General features: G+C 41.1%; 3 protein-coding genes across 3 annotated transcripts in view; 2 read left to right on the top strand and 1 right to left on the bottom strand.

The window, feature by feature from the left end:
• Positions 1–18,243, top strand: part of rps19 (ribosomal protein S19) — a 234,451-nt gene that overhangs the window by 79,901 nt on the left and 136,307 nt on the right. The gene's annotated exons all lie outside the window — the stretch shown is intronic.
• cadm4 (cell adhesion molecule 4) overlaps positions 1–18,243 on the top strand; it is a 181,612-nt gene that overhangs the window by 40,398 nt on the left and 122,971 nt on the right. The window lies entirely within an intron of this gene.
• LOC142380526 (uncharacterized) lies at positions 3,933–6,575 on the bottom strand. Its single transcript, XM_075466443.1, has 3 exons — positions 6,279–6,575; positions 5,056–5,364; positions 3,933–4,563 (listed from the first exon to the last, which is right to left on the bottom strand). Exons 1-3 carry the CDS (start codon positions 6,573–6,575, stop codon positions 3,970–3,972), a joined length of 1,200 nt encoding a protein of 399 aa, XP_075322558.1. The 3' UTR covers positions 3,933–3,969.

The raw sequence follows: 18,243 nt of genomic DNA, 5'->3' as shown, positions 1-18,243 counted from the left end.
CATGAAATATTAGAAACAAGTTTGATCTGGTTGAACCCAAAAGCAGAGCTCATGCACAACAAAGCTGGTGAACTGTGGTGCTTTATGAGTGGAGAGGAGCTGGTAAATGGTAGGAAATAAGTGTGATTTATTATGAAGTTATTATGCATCTTTTATTTCCATCTGTCTCTCCCTCTGCCATTCTTTTTCATATTGATGCCCCCCTGCACTGACCTAAACACCCCAGTGGTATCTTTTAAGGTTGTTTATTTTTCTCTTTTGACAGCAGTCTGATTTCACTGAAGGATATGCAACTATTTCCACTCTCTTTTCTCAAATAAAGTCATCACTAAGAGCCAAACATGTTCACAAGTATTTTTTTTCCAAGTCCAAGTCCAAGTCACGTTTCACTTTGAGGACCAATAACAAGTCAAGTCTCAAGTCTTTTGACCCAAGTCTGAGTCTCAAATGATTGAAATGAACGTTCTATCATCAGACACATGCCTTTTGGTCTAGATAAGACTGCGTTGCTGTATGTTATGGCATGAAAGCATGTACTGTATTATCAATATATGTAATATCATTATACACTGCAGGATCAAAATTGATCAGAGCATGGTCAATTAAGAGGGCAATTTCAATCCAATGTGAAGAAATGCCATGAAAGTATATACTGTAAATGTATTTAGAAATATGTGTGTGATTGCTCTGCACCACATGATACATTAACTAACATATTAATAACTGGCTGTGTAGCCTGAACTTCACAACACTGTTTACTTTGATTAGTTTGCTAGCGGAGCTGTCGATACGCGCCAAGTTTCCCTTTCCCTTTCCCAGTGACCTCCTGACCCAGTATGAACCTTGCAGACCCCTCAGGTCAACTGGATCCGGTCTTTTATCAGTTCCCAGAGTCAGAACCAGACATGGAGAAGCTGCATTCAGCCTCTATGCTCCACATGTCTGGAACAAACTCCCAGAAAGCCTCAGATCAGCTGAAACACTCAGTGTATTTAAGGCTACGTGCCCACGACAACGCTCTGAAGCATAAACGCAGATGTCCGTTTTTTTCCTCCACAATTTATCTGCGTTCTCACGAGCGTCTTGGGGTGGATATCTGTCTACCCATGGGAACAGGGAAAACGTATAAAACTCGCAGTTTGCCGATGTAGTATGCACGCCCCGGAAGTAGGTGGCAGTAGCAACAATACCTTTGGTATTGTTATATGAGTTATATATATTAATAAATATGAGAAATTTCTGTTTTGTGGCTACTTCCTCCGCGTCAGTTGGAAGAAAATGGCGAAGCGCGGCGGCAACAACAGTACGCCTTCAAACTTTGTTTGGACAGATGATGAGGTCCAGTTGCTCCTGAACACGACACTGAACTACAAAGCCAGGAAGGCAGTGGATAATGTGGATTGGGAGAGTGTCCAAAATAAATATAGTGAGATATGTGAGTCGTTAATGGAGAACTACCACTTAACGTGTGGAAAAAACGCACTTCTGCGTTTTGAACTGTTCCTACGGCGACGAGAGGTTGGATTGTTTTCAAGATCTCCACTCTGGAGGGCGTTTGCGTTTTCTCCGTTTTGAACTCCTAAAAACGCCGTCGCCGTGTGCAAGATAGGGCACATCTGTCGAAATGTTCTGCGTTTATCTGTCGTTACCGTTGTCGTGGGCACGTAGCCTAAGTCCAGGTTGAAGACACACCTATTTTCTGTCACGCCCATGGGGTTTTTAACATGTTTTTAGCTCATGTTTAGTTTTTAGTTTTATCATGTTTTAAGTTTTTCTCATGCCTTGGTTTTTAGTTCCTGATTAGTTCTTAGTTTTACCAAGATTTAGTTTTCTGTCATGTCTTAAGTTTTCTAGTTCATGTTTAGTTTTTAGTTTAGCCCTGTTTTCCCCATTGTTTCTGTTGCTCTGCCATCACCTTCATTCACGCCACCTGTGTTTTTCCCCTCAGCTGCACTCACTCACTCACCTATCATTCAGTCAGTATTTAGTTTCCAGGTTTCCTCATTCACTTTGTCAGACCCTACACCCTTCATCATGGCCACAGTAAGTCAAGCCAAGCTTAGTCATGTCATGCCAAGTCATGTTCTTGGTTTTTTCTCAGTCATAGTGATGTTTGTTTTCTCACAGTTTAGTCTTTGTCATCCGGCTCAGCCACGCTTTGTGTTGACCTTGTTTTGAAGAAAATAAATCAGTTTGCTTTTTGGAAGTCCGCTCCGTGTCCGTTCCACGCCTCGCACCCACCAAACCTAACATTTTCAGCTGCATTTGAATAAAGCTCCAAATCTGAAGCTTGAGTTTCAAAACTTAATCACATTTTAACCACTGATTTTATCTATTGTTATATCTTTTTGTTTATTTCTACTGTTTTAATGTCTCTGTAAAGCACTTTGAATCACCTTGTTGTTGAATTGTGCTGTGCAAATAAACTTGCCTTGCCTTTCACATTACAAAGAGACTGACTTATCCTTGAGCGTTTTTAGGTGCCTAATGAAGTTGGACGTATATTTGAGCCGGCATCATTTATCCTCATACCACACACTTTGCAAGTGGCCGTTAGCTTGTTTGCTGTCTACGTGAACACTTTATAACCAAATGTGACAACATATGGCACAGTTCCAGATTAGCTTGACGCTGCCATGGTTAGAGTAGTTTTGATATCAGTGGCTGCACGCATGCGTGAGGCTATGTTGCGCTCAGCCAGCCATCAGCCTTCTCATACATCAGAATTAAATAAAGATCAGAAACAATTTCATGCAGAGGGTTTACAAGTCCCAAGTCTTTTGAAGTCAAGTCTCGAGTCTTTGTTTGTGCGACTCGAGTCCCCATCTCTGCTAAGAGCTGAAGGGAAAGAAAGCTGAGGATATTAAACAAAATAAACGGCTGACTCTTCAAATGACAGGATCTGCTTTTTACTCAAAAATAGGGAAAATGGGATCTGAAACTCATACATAGGCCTATCTAATATCACTGAAAAAATCAACTCATAAGATTTACTTAAAAAACCCTTTGTAAGTATTTGCACTCAAATGATTTAAGTAAGATTGAATGCTGCAATATCAAGTAAATTTTACTTACCATAAAACATAACAGTTTTGAAGATATTAAGTAACAGTTACTTAATTACATCTAAGTTTTAAGTTATATTTATTTAAACAAATTAAGTAAAGTCTACTTGTTTTTCATAGGCAGGAACATCATTTTACTCAAAATTTTAATTAAATTTTATATATCTGTAGTATTTGCTGTTATGAAGTAACTTAGTAGATTTTAACGATACACTTTCAGAGTAAAGTTTATGTAGTATTTATTTGTTTATGTACATACAACTATTAAACATGTATTTTGTATGAGGAAACCTAAGTAAAACTTACTCTTCCCCCATAATTCATGTATTACGTTAATAAAATGTTTAATTTTACTTAAGAAGCTCTAGTTCTTTAGCCTGGGTGCCAGCCGAACTTAGCCCCGCCCATAAAGGTTTTGGTCGGGAAGTTCGGTCTGGCTCTGCTCAGATGGGAAATCATTATGACCGACCAAGAATCGGTCGACCCAATCAGATTGCCAGGGCGGGCTTTATACGATGATGGACATATGATCAACAGGGACATTATCGACTACGTCACTAAAGAGCTGAACATGGCTGCCGCTGGAGAGCTAGGGTGTGTAGATTCTGCCATCGAGTCTGTTCTACAGGATCTCCAATTTGCATTCATTTTGAAAGACGAACAGAGGAACGCGATATAGGCTTTTAGAATAGAATAGAATAGAATAGAATAGAACTACTTTATTCATCCTAGCTGGGAAATTATTTTGCATTACAGACAGTAAAAATAAGAATAAGAATAAGAATAGAAATAAAATAAAATAAAATAAAATATAAAATAAATAAATAAAAATATATGTACATCAAAGTGTAACAATGCAGTTGTGCGGTTATGCAGTTATGGTATTGAGATACCATAATGACACTTAACTGTTATTGTACAGGGTGATGGCATGTGGCAGGAAAGATTTCCTGTATCTGTCCCTTCGACAGCGGAGCTGAAGCAGTCTGTGTGAGAAGGTGCTCCGCTGTCTGTCCACTGTGTGATGGAGAGGGTGCTGTTTGTTGTCCATGATGGATAACAGCTTCTTCCGTGTCCTCCTCTCCACCACGGTTTCCAGTGACTCTAATTTTTGTCCGAGTACAGAGCCAGCTTTCCTTATGATTTTGTCCAGCCTGTTAGAGTCGCTGGCTCTGATGCTGCTTCCCCAACACACAGCAGCAAAGAAGATGGCACCGGCAACAACACTGTGGTAGAAGGTCTCCAACATCCTGCTGCACACATTGAAGGATCTCAGCTTCCTTAGGAAATAAAGTCTGCTCATCCCCTTCTTGCACACAGCGTCAGTGTTGGATGCCCAGTCCAGTCTGTTGTCGATCACCACTCCCAGGTATTTGTAGTCCTCAACCTCTTCCACCACCTCCCCCTTGATCTTCAGTGGCTGTGAAGGCGTCTTCTTCTTCCTCCTGAAGTCCATCACCATCTCTCTGGTCTTGCTGACGTTCAGCCTCAGGTGATTCTGTTCAGACCACTCCACAAAGTTGTCCACCAGTGTCCTGTACTCCCCCTCCTCTCCATCTCTTATACACCCGACAACAGCTGAGTCATCAGAAAACTTCTGTAGGTGACATGACTCAGAGTTGTACTGGAGATCAGTGGTGTACAAGGTGAAGAGAAAAGGAGAAAGCACGGTTCCCTGTGGAGCTCCTACGTCACTGACCACCACATCAGACAGGACACTGCCCAGACGGACAGACTGTGGCCTGCCTGTCAGGTAGTCAGTAACCCAGGAGATCACTGAGCTGTGGACACCCATCCCCCGCAGCTTCTCACCCAGTAGCAGGGGCTGGATGGTGTTGAAGGCACTCGAGAAATCAAAGAATGTGATTCTCACAGTGTCTCCTCATCCAACCAGGTGCATGTGGGCTCGTTTCAGCAGGAAGATGACAGCATCATCAACTCCCAAGTGGGGCTGGTAGGCAAATTGTAGGGGGTCTAGAAACGTCCTCACCTGAGGCCTCAGCTGGGCTAGGACCAGTCTCTCCATGACCTTCATCACATGAGATGTGAGAGCGACCGGTCTGTAGTCCTCTGGGTCAGATGGCCTCGACTTCTTGGGGACAGGAACCACGTGTGACGTCTTCCACAGCAACGGGACTCTCTCCTGACTCAAGCTCAGGTTGTACAGATGTACCAGTACAGGAGACAGCTGGCTGGCACAGGTCCTCAGGATCCATGGTGTGATGCCGTCAGGGCCTGCAGCCTTCCCCTGATGTAGTCTATCCAGCTGCCTCTTAACCTGGCCTGTAGTCACCAGCCCCTTTCACACTGCCGAATAACCCGCGTTTAATCCACGAATTTAGCGTGTTCGCTGTTGCGTTCACACTGCCGACCCGGGCTGCCGTGTCAACTCGACTCGCCTTTCGACCCACGTCGGACCCTAGTCTTTTTGCCGAGCCGAGTTTGATGTGAACGCAATCGACGCGGGTCGGACGTGGGCGTGGCGTGAGGAGTTTAAAAGACAGAATGGACAGCTGATTCAGAACAACAGCGACAGGTGAGGACAAGTTTTACTCTGTTTTAGCCTACATCAAGTTGGAGACATTTTTTAATATGGCCAACTGGGGAGACAAGGAGGTCCGCGAGCTCCTCAGCCTCCGAGCAGAGGACGTTATTTACCGCCACATGTCGGGGACGGTGAAAGATGGACCTCTGCTGGAAGGGCTGGCGAGAAAGATGGGAGAGCGCGGTTTCCCACGCAGCAAGACGCACCGTAAAGTAACATCTCCATGAACTGTATTGCAAAAATGAGTTCTCAAGGTGTCCCGCCATCGTTTGTTTGAAAAATTTGATGCAGACAGGTGTATTTAACCCAACCTCCGATGCATGGCTTGTGCCTACGTCATTGTACACGCCCAGCATTTTATGTTTTTCGTGTGACGCTCTGCCACTAGGCAACGCCCCCTGAACTCGGCTTCAGGCGACACGGGTCACCAACACGCCAAGCGTTCACATTGCTCGACGCGGGTCGAAGGTGCAATTTGGACCCGCTAAGATAGCGGGTCGCAGTGTGAAAGGGGCTACCGTTAGCTGGGGGCTGGTGTTGTTGTCCGCAGTGGAGGAGGGGGAGGAGGTGAGGGGGGAGGAGGAGGAGGAGGGGGAGGAGGGGGAGGGGGGAGAGGGGCAGATGGAGAGGTGTCGTGCAGGAGAATGCCGGTAGGTGTGTTGAGCAACTTGGGACAGTGTGGATGTGTGGGGGGATGGGGGTGACAGGGGGGTGGCAGGAGGTGAGCTAAACCTGTTGAAAAACTGGTTAAACTGGTTTGCCCTGTCCAGACTCCCTGATGTCTGCGTGTCCTTCCCCTTCATCCCAGTTATGTGTTTCATTCCAGTCCACACATCTCTCACACAGTTCTGCTCGAGTTTGGACTCCAGCTTCCTCCTGTAGTTGTCCCTGCATGTCCTCAGTGTCTCTTTGAGTTCCCGCTGCACTCTCCTCTGCTCCTGTCTGTCTCCAGACCTGAAAGCCATCTTCTTTCTGTTTAGAAGTGCCTTCAGCTCACTGGTAATCCAGGGTTTATTGTTGAAGAAGCAGCGCACGGTCCGGGCTGGCGTGACGGTGTCCTCACAGAATCAGCGATAGAAAAGATGTTTTTGCCGTCCTTCCTACAACAAGTGTGTGTTGCTTAATCTACGTCACATACTACGTTGCTCTGATTGGTTGTAGGTCTATCCAATTGAGCGAAGAGGCATTTTTTCTCCTGGTTCGGTTGAAACACGCCCCATACTCAAATCTCTATTGAGCGGTATCAGACTCACATTCTGACTAGAATCGTGAGTATGACGTAGTCAGGCTACTAGTTCTTACTGAATCTTAAAAATACAAAGTAGAAATTATGACAGTTACTCTAATACAGTTTACTTCACCAAAAAGTCACTTTTTTCAGTGTACCAGAAAAATACATGACGACAAATTTGTATAATTAACTGCCCTTCTAAACCCCAGCAGACACCTTTTGATTTTTATTAAACTTATCAGGAAAAAGACCAATTTAAACTAAACTCCATCCAGAGCTTTACATTGCATTAGCTTGTGAAGCTATCCAAAGAGCTGTTGCATACATGTAGACAGTTTGACAGATTTGAGTGATAAATTGTTACAGGCACACTTATTTGTCCATGTGGAGGCAGTCGGTCCGAAGATTCTTCAGTCTTCAGAGCTCTGACTGCACATAGAGCTTGACATGACTGTCTTGACAGCCTGATGTGGGCCTACCAGTTTTTCTCTGCACATCTTAACAGGCTCTGATTGATCATGATGACATGTCATCTCCTGTACATCTCCTCTGTGTAGTTACATTGTGCCTCATGGCAGCTACAGTCAGAGTCACAGGGTGCAGACTTACATCCTGGCAGGAGATTTTTTGGCTTGTAAAACCCAGTATTCCTGCAAATGGCTTCAGAAAGGTATGATTTATTGCAGCAAATAAATATGACTAAGCACAGGGTAGAAAATGGTAAAAGGATTGTGCAGGTAACATTACTGGAAAAAGAAAATAATAAAAGGTAATGGGCTTATAAAAATAACACACTTCAAAAGTAATGGACCAAAAATGCCAAATGACAAAAGTTCTGCTAAGATGGGTCAAAGAAAGTAAATAAGAACAAAACCTAACCAAATTGAAACTATTGTGATTATTTACAAGGTATAAGTAACATTTGGAAAAGAAAAAGGGAGGAAAACCTTCAGTGCTTGGCTCAGTTTCTGTGTCACATTTCTCTTTTTATGTAAATCGTGGAGCATTTTTTCTCATTTTTCATTCATGAATGAATGGATCTTCCCAAGACAGAAATTCATCAATAATACAGATTACAGTTGTTCGGCACCTTGGATGCTAAAGGGACGAAAACCACTGCAGTATCATATTCTCCCTCAAATAACCACACTGCTTATCTGTTAAAAAATTCAGGTTTGCATGTTTGCTTTTTCTTAAAGGGCAGAGAATGACAGTATGATATACAGAAAAAAAATCTATTCACAAGTCTGACTAGCGGCACATCAATTTCAAAGATCTTTTTCTGAGTGCATTGTTTCAAACCCAACTTATGTGGATACTCACTACCAGTTATCAAAGTCATTTTCTGAAATAAACAATTTACAAAGGAATTTTCCATTGAATGAACAGACTGCATTGATGGATTGCTGCTTCACTCTGACAAGATTGTCTGTCAGCGGGATATTTGATGGAGTCCCAAATTCATTGTGTTCCTTGGGGACCTTGAATCGCACACATAGTTATGTAGAAACACACCTAAAGGAAGAAAAAAAAAGTAGCTGAAAACTGCGCTGCACTGACTAACGTCGAAGGTTGGATAAATGCAGGTGGAAAACAATGGGAGAGATAAACAGCAAAAGAAAACTCTGACCTTTTTGTTTTCCATCTTCATTATTTTAAGTTGAACTTCAGTAAGACTCCAAAGTTTTCTGTGGGGATTTAAGTCCTCACAGGAGAGCAATGCCATTTTTGACTGTTTGGATCTCCTGCAGAAATACAGAGGATGTTAGGACTGTTAGTCTACCGTTTTAAGACAGCAATGGATGCTCCTATGCTGTTATAAGGAAAGGCGGTCTATGACAGGTAATCGCTATTATGCCTGCATTTCCATTTGGGTTACTGATCACAGCATAAAAACCCATAACTCTGATTTGTGTGTGTTATAAAGCCCAGGAAGTGAAATGAGAGGGAAAAAAGTGAAGTGGGATGTGGAAATGGAGTTGAGAAGGGTGGGGAGATGGAGATATATTAGTGTTAAAGGAGGTGTGATAATGGAAGAGTGGATATATGGAGGTGTAAGGAAGGTGTATGTGAAAACTATTCTCAAATGGAGATGTAGAGATTGGACAGGAGGCTGAGAGACTGGAAGAATGACAAGTGTTTGGGCCAATCAATAAGAGCCTGTCAGGCAGATGGCAAATTGGAAAGTGGCGTGACACTGAGACAAATTGACACAATCAGATCTACCAAGATGAACAGTCATTGGAGGGTGTGTGTGTGAGACATACAGAAGACTAATAGTCAAATCATCACATGCATGCACAGAGAAAGAGAACAGGGGGAACAGAGAAGTCAGGAGTGGATGTGAGAAATGGGACTACAAAAGGAGAGACAAACTACAGCAGTCAAACATGAAAGAGGAAATGAGAGGAAAGCATGCCGAAGAACTTGAAGGTGGGAGGTTGAGAGGGAGCGCATAGACCATAACCTTAAATCTGTCAGCGTTGGGGCCAATATTCTCTGCCTGCGTCCTAGTGTCATTCACACATTCTCTTTCCATCTCAGTCTTGCTTGCATCCCTCTTTGCAATTGCGCATTAATTTTTCAGTGTCAATCTGGTTTGTGCCCTTAGCCCTACTATCGTCTTGACACTCAGTTCTTCTCATTTCTTTTCCATGTGTCTCAGTTCCCATATTTTTGCTCTCACTCTCAGTTTTTCTTTCCCTTGGATGTGTTTCTTGTTGTTGCTGCTGCATGCCTTTGGTTAAAATGTGTGTTCACGCTTGTGTGTCTCAGTGCCTGTTTGTTCCCATTCAGCTTTAGTTTTTTCAGTCAGCACCATTTGTCTCTTTTGTTTGTTTCTGAGCAAGAGATAGATAAATATAATTAGACAAATGAAATGGCACCTTCCCTGTTTTATCTCTTTGCTCACCCTCTGTTGGGCATAATCCATCTCTGGCTCCTTTCCACCGTTGCCCCTTTTACCCTTCGCTGTTTTCTCCTCCTTGTTACTCATCCCAACCCTCTCCATCTCTTCCTCCTGGCTCCTTCCCTCCATCTCTTGCCCTAATGTATTTTCATTTGGGCTGTGAAAGTTGCTGTTTGAATAGGCATATTTGTCCTGCTTAATAGCATACCACCTCGCTCACTATGTGATTTAGCTTCTTGGCCTTATCTCATGCAAACACAACCACTTCTCTCTATATCTGGGGGCTTCTCACACTCTCCATTTTTCTTTCTTTTTTTCCCCCTCCCACATGGCTTCCTCTTTCTGCCTTTACCTCTGGCTACTGCAACACCCCATGGCTTTATCAAAATAACTTTAAAAGGCGACAACCATGCATTTTTGTATAACTACATGATAACGGCAGCATTTTGTCATTACACCAGTGTGGGCCAGTGTTAACACTATCTAATGAGCATCAGGTAACTGGATTCATGAAGCTTTGTCATGCAAGCTCAGTGTTTTATTTCCACAGTTGAAACAGATGCAAAGTTCTTACTTTTTAAAGTTTGTTCTGGAAGAATATCTGAAGCTATGCCGCTACAAAAAAGCATGTGACATGTATACAAAAAGATTAGACCAACAAGTGGTTGAGGTTTTGGAATGCTACTTCATTCATTATGCAGGATTTAGCAAGACTTCTTTTATACCCAAGTTGACTTTTTTTTGCAGTTTATGAGCTTATTTGAAAACTGCAACTTATTTCACTGTAAAATATGCTCGACTATGACCTTTACAAAAAATCCAGACGAGAAACAAGTGAAGTCCTGTACGCACCCTTTGATATCTCCACCAAGGCCACTTTCCCTCAGCTGCTCCAATGAACCTGCTTGGTGTTCAGTACCAGATGACTGCAATTGCACTGGGTAACTCACTGATGTGCACAATTGCCACAGTGAAGGAATATAAAGAACAGTTGCACTCATAAAAAGTTAGTCCATGGATAGTGTTTAAATTGTGTTTTGAAATACATTTTTCAACTATCTACTAGTCTAACTAATAAAGTTTTTGGGATGCACACAGGTGTGGGCTGTACTTGCATTATCCACTCGTTCACTCACTCCCCTCACTATATTTTGTTTTCTATTGAGACAACTGTTCAGGGGATAGAGGCGGTGAGCTACGAATGCATTTATAACACTACTTATGTTGCTTCATAATTATGCACCAGATTACAGTAATACGTTGCATAAACATGTTGTTGATAATATGGATAGAAGCTAAAGCTGAGTTGATGCACATCACGACTTTGCTGTTTTTGCTTGAAATCATGTTGTAACTGACACCTCTTACAGATTTCACCTACACAACCATGGGCTACAGCCATAACTATATAATAATCTTCAAAACACTAATAATGAGAATTACCCACAAAAAGCAATTAAACATGTCAAACCAAACAATTGTTGCAGCTATTTTTGGTGCCACAGTGGCCACATTATAATTATTTCAAAAGCAAGCTTCATGACAATATATGACAAACATATTTTCTAGCCACTTCACGGTTGAGATGTCTGAGTTGTATTATTTGCACCAGATATTCTCAGTGGGTAAGAAAGTCATAATAACGGGCTGTTTGATAACTTGCGATATTTAGTGTTAGCATGCTCCTTTAGCTCCATAGCTTCTAGTGCACAAGTGTATTAACCGTGGCTATATTCCACTAGGAGGATGGCCCTACTGTTGTGCATGTCGATTCACTGACAAAGTTTACTGGGGGACTAAAGAAAAGAAAACACAGTCATCATTATTGTCTTTTTAAATATTTGTACTTTCATGCTACGATAAATACAAATGTCTGTTGTGTGCTGTGAAGTTGATTCTCTCCCTTTTCCACCATCAACATGTTACTGGTATTTAAAGTCTCTCTTGCTATGGGACACAGCCAAATAGGAATCTAGACAATGAGAATGGTCTCCTGATAAAGATTTCAACGGTTTAAAAAGACAGACCTGGTTGGTCCTTTGGGTTGATGTCTTTAAAGTGAGTTCAGTACAACACCCAAATTCAGGGAGATAAAGTAGGTTGATGGACAGGAACTCAAAGGTAGAATCAATGATCTAGGACTAGGTAACAGAAATGGGTTGCTGAAATTTTGTTGCTGAAAGTTTGTTGTTGAAAGTTGAAAGCAACTGAAAGTTGCTGAAAGTGAAAAAAAACACTTCTGACAAGAAGTGGTGAAATATGGGTGTGATCAGGCAACTGAATGCAGGTATTTTGATAAGGAACCACAAGCTGGTTGGATAACTACAGACAGGAAAAACAGACACTTGGGAACTGCTGGTGAATGGAAAAAGTTAGACAAATGACAAACCTCTTCATTAACAAATGACAAAATCCAAAAGTAAATAAATAATGTGGTTTTTACCATGTGAGACATTATGGTCAGTAAATGTATGTTTATAGAGAATGTGAACTCTGCCCACTGTTTTAGTACCTAGTACAGCATTCTCAGCGAACATTTGCATGTGCACCCGGATGCTGTGCCTAGCTGGAGCTGCTAAATACCCATGACTACTGGGCAGTAATTGAATGACTTTAGTCATTTGATGCAGGACTGTACAGCAATTAAACACTTCTTAATTCAAAAGCCAGATGTTAGCAAGTGTTCGTCTTTAAAAAAAATATATATATATAAAGAGGATTGCTGTCTGAGACCAAAATCAAGTTTGTGAAGTCTGTGAAGTTTGTCAAAGAATATGTTTACAGCATTTGTTCCAGGGTACAGAGACTCTTACATATACAGGCGGCGCAGACGACTCTCAAGTGCTGGCTGTGGAGATAAATCTGGCTATGTGAGACTTCCAGTGTACCTATCCTTTTCTCAAATACAATTTTCTGCCATGTTTTCCGCAAGCTTTGATAAAACGTAATACAAACACTCACATAGCAGCTATTTATTTCCTTATATAGATGAATTTTGTAGTAATCTCTGAGTAGATCATATAACCAGCTACTCATTGCCCAGTGTGAATCACGATCTTCCACAAAATGTACTGTTTTGCTCTTCTGAAATTCAGTAGTTTTTCAACAGAGAACTCTTTCTGTGTTACAAATATCACACAGGCAAACATGGAGCCATTCCTCAAGGGAGAGACTCTTCCACAAACCAATTACATTGTCCTTCCAAGCCATCAGTCAGCCAATGCATGTATCTGCAGCAACAGGGGGAACAACCCAGAGTGTTGTTCTGTAGACTGGGAGAACAAGCAGCATTTTTTTCTCTCACTGGGGTTTCATGAACTTGAAAGACTGGAATTTCATTTAGGGCGTCTTTTGTTGTTTGCTGCTCAACCTTTTCCAAATATGTCTAAGTGACCTTTGCCACCCCTCCAGTTTTAAGGACCTCAGCTTGTGTCTTTTTTTGTATCGACATTTGAGACATTGTATCAGAGTCTGTGAGCGGGCATTTACAGATGTAATAAACATGTGTATAATAAACAATATACCTGCATGCATCACGCTGCAAAAAGTTGTCAATGGAAAAAATAGCGATGCACAAACACACAACAAATGTGAGATTTTGGGCGCACATATTCCCAATTTTAGGCGGCACATCAGTAATCAATGTAAAGCTCTTATGTAAAGCGATTTATGCAATCAGTGTGTAAGACTGTGGTTGTTCTGTCAGTCTTTGTCTGGTCTGCAGATGGTGAGCACTCAAAATTGTTGGAGCATTGTAACACTGAAAAGAGCGAGAAGTGGGGCCTGATTAAAAAAGGAGCTTTTGGAGCTGTAGTCAAGTTTTTTATTTGCCTTCCATTTTTATATTCTGAACTTGCAATTTTTATTTAATGTCTGTCGTCTTTGATTTATTCCAAATGGAGCATCTTGAGACAATAAGTGTCTAAAATGTTCTAATACTCTTTGTAAAATGGACGGCAGTAAGATTGCAGATAAAGCTGAGAAATAAATGTTTCATTTTACAGAAATAACCAGTGATGGTGCCTCCCCGCTCCAAGGGTTTCAGCACACACATCCTAAAATATGGCTCACATAGAAAAAGTGGAATACAAAATGAGGCGATAAACAAAAACAAGCCACACACACATATGTGAGAAATTGAGTCACTATCACTCTTTATGTGAGTTCTGAAAAAATCCCGAGGTGTAGTTGCATATAGTTGCACAGTGACATAACACAATATTAATTTGATCACTTCTTAATGGAAATAAATCTTCTTAGTATTTATATTCACCTCAGTATTTATTTCTCTTGCTTCCAAACGTCCTTGCTTTTTCTGGAGTCTCTTTTTCTTTTTCTTATACCTCGTGTATTCCTGATGTTTATTCTATTGTCTACTTCAGTTAAGTCGTTGTCTTTTGTGTTTCACTGCCGAATGATGAAGAGTTGCCAACGGCATCTTGCCGCTTAATGTTGCCAAATGTTCTACAGTGACAATAAAATAATTCTATTCTATTTTAAAACATACCTTGTGATACAACACTATAGATACAGCTGTGAGTAAGGAAACGATATCTTGTTTTATTACATTTTTCCATATGTCCGAATAAAACGGACTCATTTTGTATGTTTGAACTTCTGAAGTATTTAATTTGCTGTTAGATACCAGTATCATGTCCTTTCTCTAATTTTTAGCAGTTGTTTAAGCTCATTGGAGACTATGGTAGATCATCTGTAAATGAACTCTGAGATCAACATTGTCAGGTGCTCTGAATTATTCAGTGACACCAAAGATTAGTTGGCTTTTGTTTGTATCTAGTACGAATGGATCAAAGCAAAGGAGCTTTACTATTTGCACATAACCATGTTCATACTGGAAGAGCTTTGTTGAAAAACATTTAGAGATCAGAGATAGTGCTTGAGGGTTGTAAAAGAAAACAAAAGATGTTGAAATGCATACAACCAAAGAAATATATAAAAAAAATGCCCAAAAACCCAGTGAGCAACAATTGTTGTATAGAGGTATGCTTGAATGCTCTTAATAGTCTTAATTTGCGAGTATAAAACCTGCCTATATGCAGTCGAGTGTCGCTGCTGGCAATAAAAGCCTAGATGGCAGTCCTAAAATCTCAGCTCTTGTCTGCTGTCAGTGATTGCCAATTCACATCCCGCATTCCCCATTTCCATCTGCCCATATTTGCATGTGCATGTTGCTGTGCTGCAGGTACGCTGTGTGTGGGTGTCCATGTTTGGCACAGAACTGTTTTACTGTAAGCCAGCTCACCAGTGTGATTTTTCTCAGGGACAAGGCTAGGTCATGTTTGTACTTGTTAGTTTCGGGGAAACTGGCTGTGAGTGTGTGCCAAGGTGCGACTGTGGCTAATTAAGTATGGTAGCCTGTCTCTGTGTTTTTTTTTCTCTGTCATTGTCTGCTGGGTCTCTATCTGTCTCTGCCACAACTGGCTGTACTTGAAAACTATGGATGGCACTAGATTGACAAAATATCCACAGTAATTTATCATGATGTTACCATTCATACTCCACCACCTGAGCCATCTGTGTTGCTGAAAATGCACAGTACATCGTATCTACAGTAACTTGTCATGTGAATACTTCTGGCAGCAATGATGTTGTTCACTCGTTGTAGTGCTTAGGAATACACCACAGTATATTATCTGTTTGGATGCTTTAATTTAGCAATGGCATATTGCATATAATGAATGACTTTAATGTTTTGTGGACCTTTTGAAACAAGTCGTATACACGATTAAGTCCTAATTTCTAAAGGAGAACTTGTGGGTTCCATTTTCCTGCAGAACATTGCTTGAAAAATGATCTGATTTACTTTTTAAGTTTGTTCAACTAATCACATACTGATGGTTGGTCAGAAGCCGTCACATTTTAACCTACCAGACACTGTTGGGATCTTTGTTAACATCTTGCTGGTTAGGGAGGTATAAAAGGGGTGTAAAACTTGACATTGGAAACGACTTTCTTCCAGGCGAGTTAAAGTTGGGTTGTGTGGGATCATAACTGATATAGGTTCATTTTACTTAGACACCAAAACTAATTAATCACTAAACTTTTTTTGGTTATGGGGAACTTTAATTACACCATCTGACAAAGTACACATGTTAATTGCCACGCTTCTCCCATCTGCATCAAGCTGCTTCTCCTTTTTCTTGACAAGTCATGTGACAGTCATCAGACAAGCAGAGAAAATTTGGCTATAGTCTTGTTTTTTAACATTAAGGGACTTCTATTTAAGTCTATCTACTCCCCTGCTCAACTGCTAGTTAAGCAAAACGGATGCACAGTACATTCAAATATTGTATGACACAACATACTGTAAATTCATATCTTTTCAGACAAAACATTACATCTGAAGTTAGTGGATTTGACAATTTTTCAAAAATATTTTCAGTCATGTAATGGATGAATTGACTAAATGACATGTAAAACTGTAATTAAATTAAGCATTTGTTTTTCCAGTGTTATGCACAAGGGAATAAGAAATGCCAGATATCATTATACATTAATGCCTGCAGGCTGAACGTGTGAAAGCACCTACTTACTGCATTTGTTTATTTGCAATGCCTGTATGCATATTTGCTTGGCTCAGCATGCATATGTGCTACTTGTAGAGTCAAGGAGAGTGTGTTTCTGTGTCAGACAGTCTGCTTGTATTAATTCTAGTGGTGTTGTGTTGGATGTGAGATGTGTTGTGAATGTATTTTTATGTATACTGCTCTGAATTTGTGTCAGAATGTCCGCCAGGATTAACATCACTGAGTTGTCAAGGGTTTAAAGACACCCTTGGTGAGTGTGTTTGCTTAGATGGTCTTGAGTGCCAGCGAAATGTTGTGTCAAATGTCTGCGTTGATTCATGTCTTTATTTTTTTTGTGTTTTTTAAAATATTTTTTTTACCATGGATGTGTATGTTGACAACATTGTTTCTGTCTGTTTGCCTATGTGTCTTCAGTGCCGACACTGGCCTTTTTTGATGTGTGGATGTGAAGTTGCACACTTGTTACATGCATGTGTACGGAAGCAGTGCCAACTCAGTAAGTTAGTAGATTAGTACATAAGGCTGTTTTTGCAGGCTCAGAGCCATGTGCCTCCCTGCTGTTCATTAGACTGTCTCTCTGCCTGGCTGTGTGTCTGCCTGCTTGGCTAATAGACTTTATGGCTGCTTGGATCACAGTATCTGCAGGGGGTTGAAAGACTGAAGATGTCTTCAATTGTCAAAGGGACGGTGTCCTGATTACACTTTAGAGACTTTTCCTTTTCGTCTGCAGTTTCTTAATTCGGGAGAAGTAGCAGAGAAAATGAATAGTAGTATGATAAACATCTTTTCAATAGTAATTACTAAACTGAGTGCTCTTAATGTTCCTTAACATTTCCCTTGGGTCTTTATGTTTACATTGCTAATGTACAGTTATTTTAATGATGTCATGCTTTAGGAAATCAGGCTGAGTTTAGTTTTGATTTGTGTAATTTCTTATTAAAAAAAAGTTTGCAGATAACCGTGAATGAATAAAGACATACTCCCCTTGATTGAGTATTTCTGTTTTCGCGTTTGTATACCTTTTGATGTGAGTGGATGGATGGGTGAATGGATGCATAGGTTGCCTTCTTCCTGTCTTTGCTGCTGTCTGCATTTCCAAATAGTTTTCAAGGCTAGCTGGCAGGCAGTATGTCTGGCTTTTGCCCAGAAACATAACTCCTCAGTCCCAGTTTCCTGTGTGAATATTTAATGAGGCTGGCATGCATGCTAATAGGCCTGCTGTAATTACCTCTTTCTCTGCTCTCGCCCCATTTCTCAAGCCACTGCTGCCCTATGCCAATGTTATTTTTAGATGGCAGTAATGATGACTCTCACACGTCACAAATATTTCCCACTTTGCAGATTAGTGGAGTCAAACTCTCCCCTGGTCTCTTTTTCTTGCATTTTCATACTAACCTTCCCTTTGCTTGGTCCTTTTTGGTCTCTTTTTTTGTGTCTTCCCCCACTCTTTTTCCACATTTCTAGCTCATTCGTCTTCTCTGCCCACTCTTTTCTAATCCCCTCTTTCTTTCTTTCATCTCTTCTGTGGAAAATGGGATCTATACAAACATTCAGCTGCCTTGCTCTCATTTCTCTTTCGCTTCCATCATCCCCACACTCTTCCTACCTTCATCCTCCTCTTCTATACTTCTTGGCCACCCACTTGTGCCCTTTCTTGCTTTCACATTTTTCCTCTGCTCACTTCTCTAACCTCTTGTTGCTTTGCGGTCATTTGTCTCATGTCCTTTGAAACAGCCTGTTCTTTTGTTTCCTTAGGAAGCTTTAGCAGCTGTATGAGTGTGTCAGCCTGAGTGATGACATTTTTTTTTCACTCTTGTACCGTTCCCTTAATCTCTTTCGGTTCCCTTTATTCCGTTCTCTGTTTCTGTTTTTATTTCCCTCTCCCATCCGTCCTTCCTTTCTTTCTTTCCACACCTCGGAGGCTGAACCTTAGTATTCAGCTGAGT

Source organism: Odontesthes bonariensis, chromosome 5 (assembly GCF_027942865.1).
Source record: "Odontesthes bonariensis isolate fOdoBon6 chromosome 5, fOdoBon6.hap1, whole genome shotgun sequence".
In the NCBI taxonomy this organism is placed as follows: Eukaryota; Metazoa; Chordata; class Actinopteri; order Atheriniformes; family Atherinopsidae; genus Odontesthes; species Odontesthes bonariensis.
The sequence above is the reverse complement of the archived record's forward strand: the minus strand, read 5'-3'. Positions and strand labels throughout refer to the sequence as shown.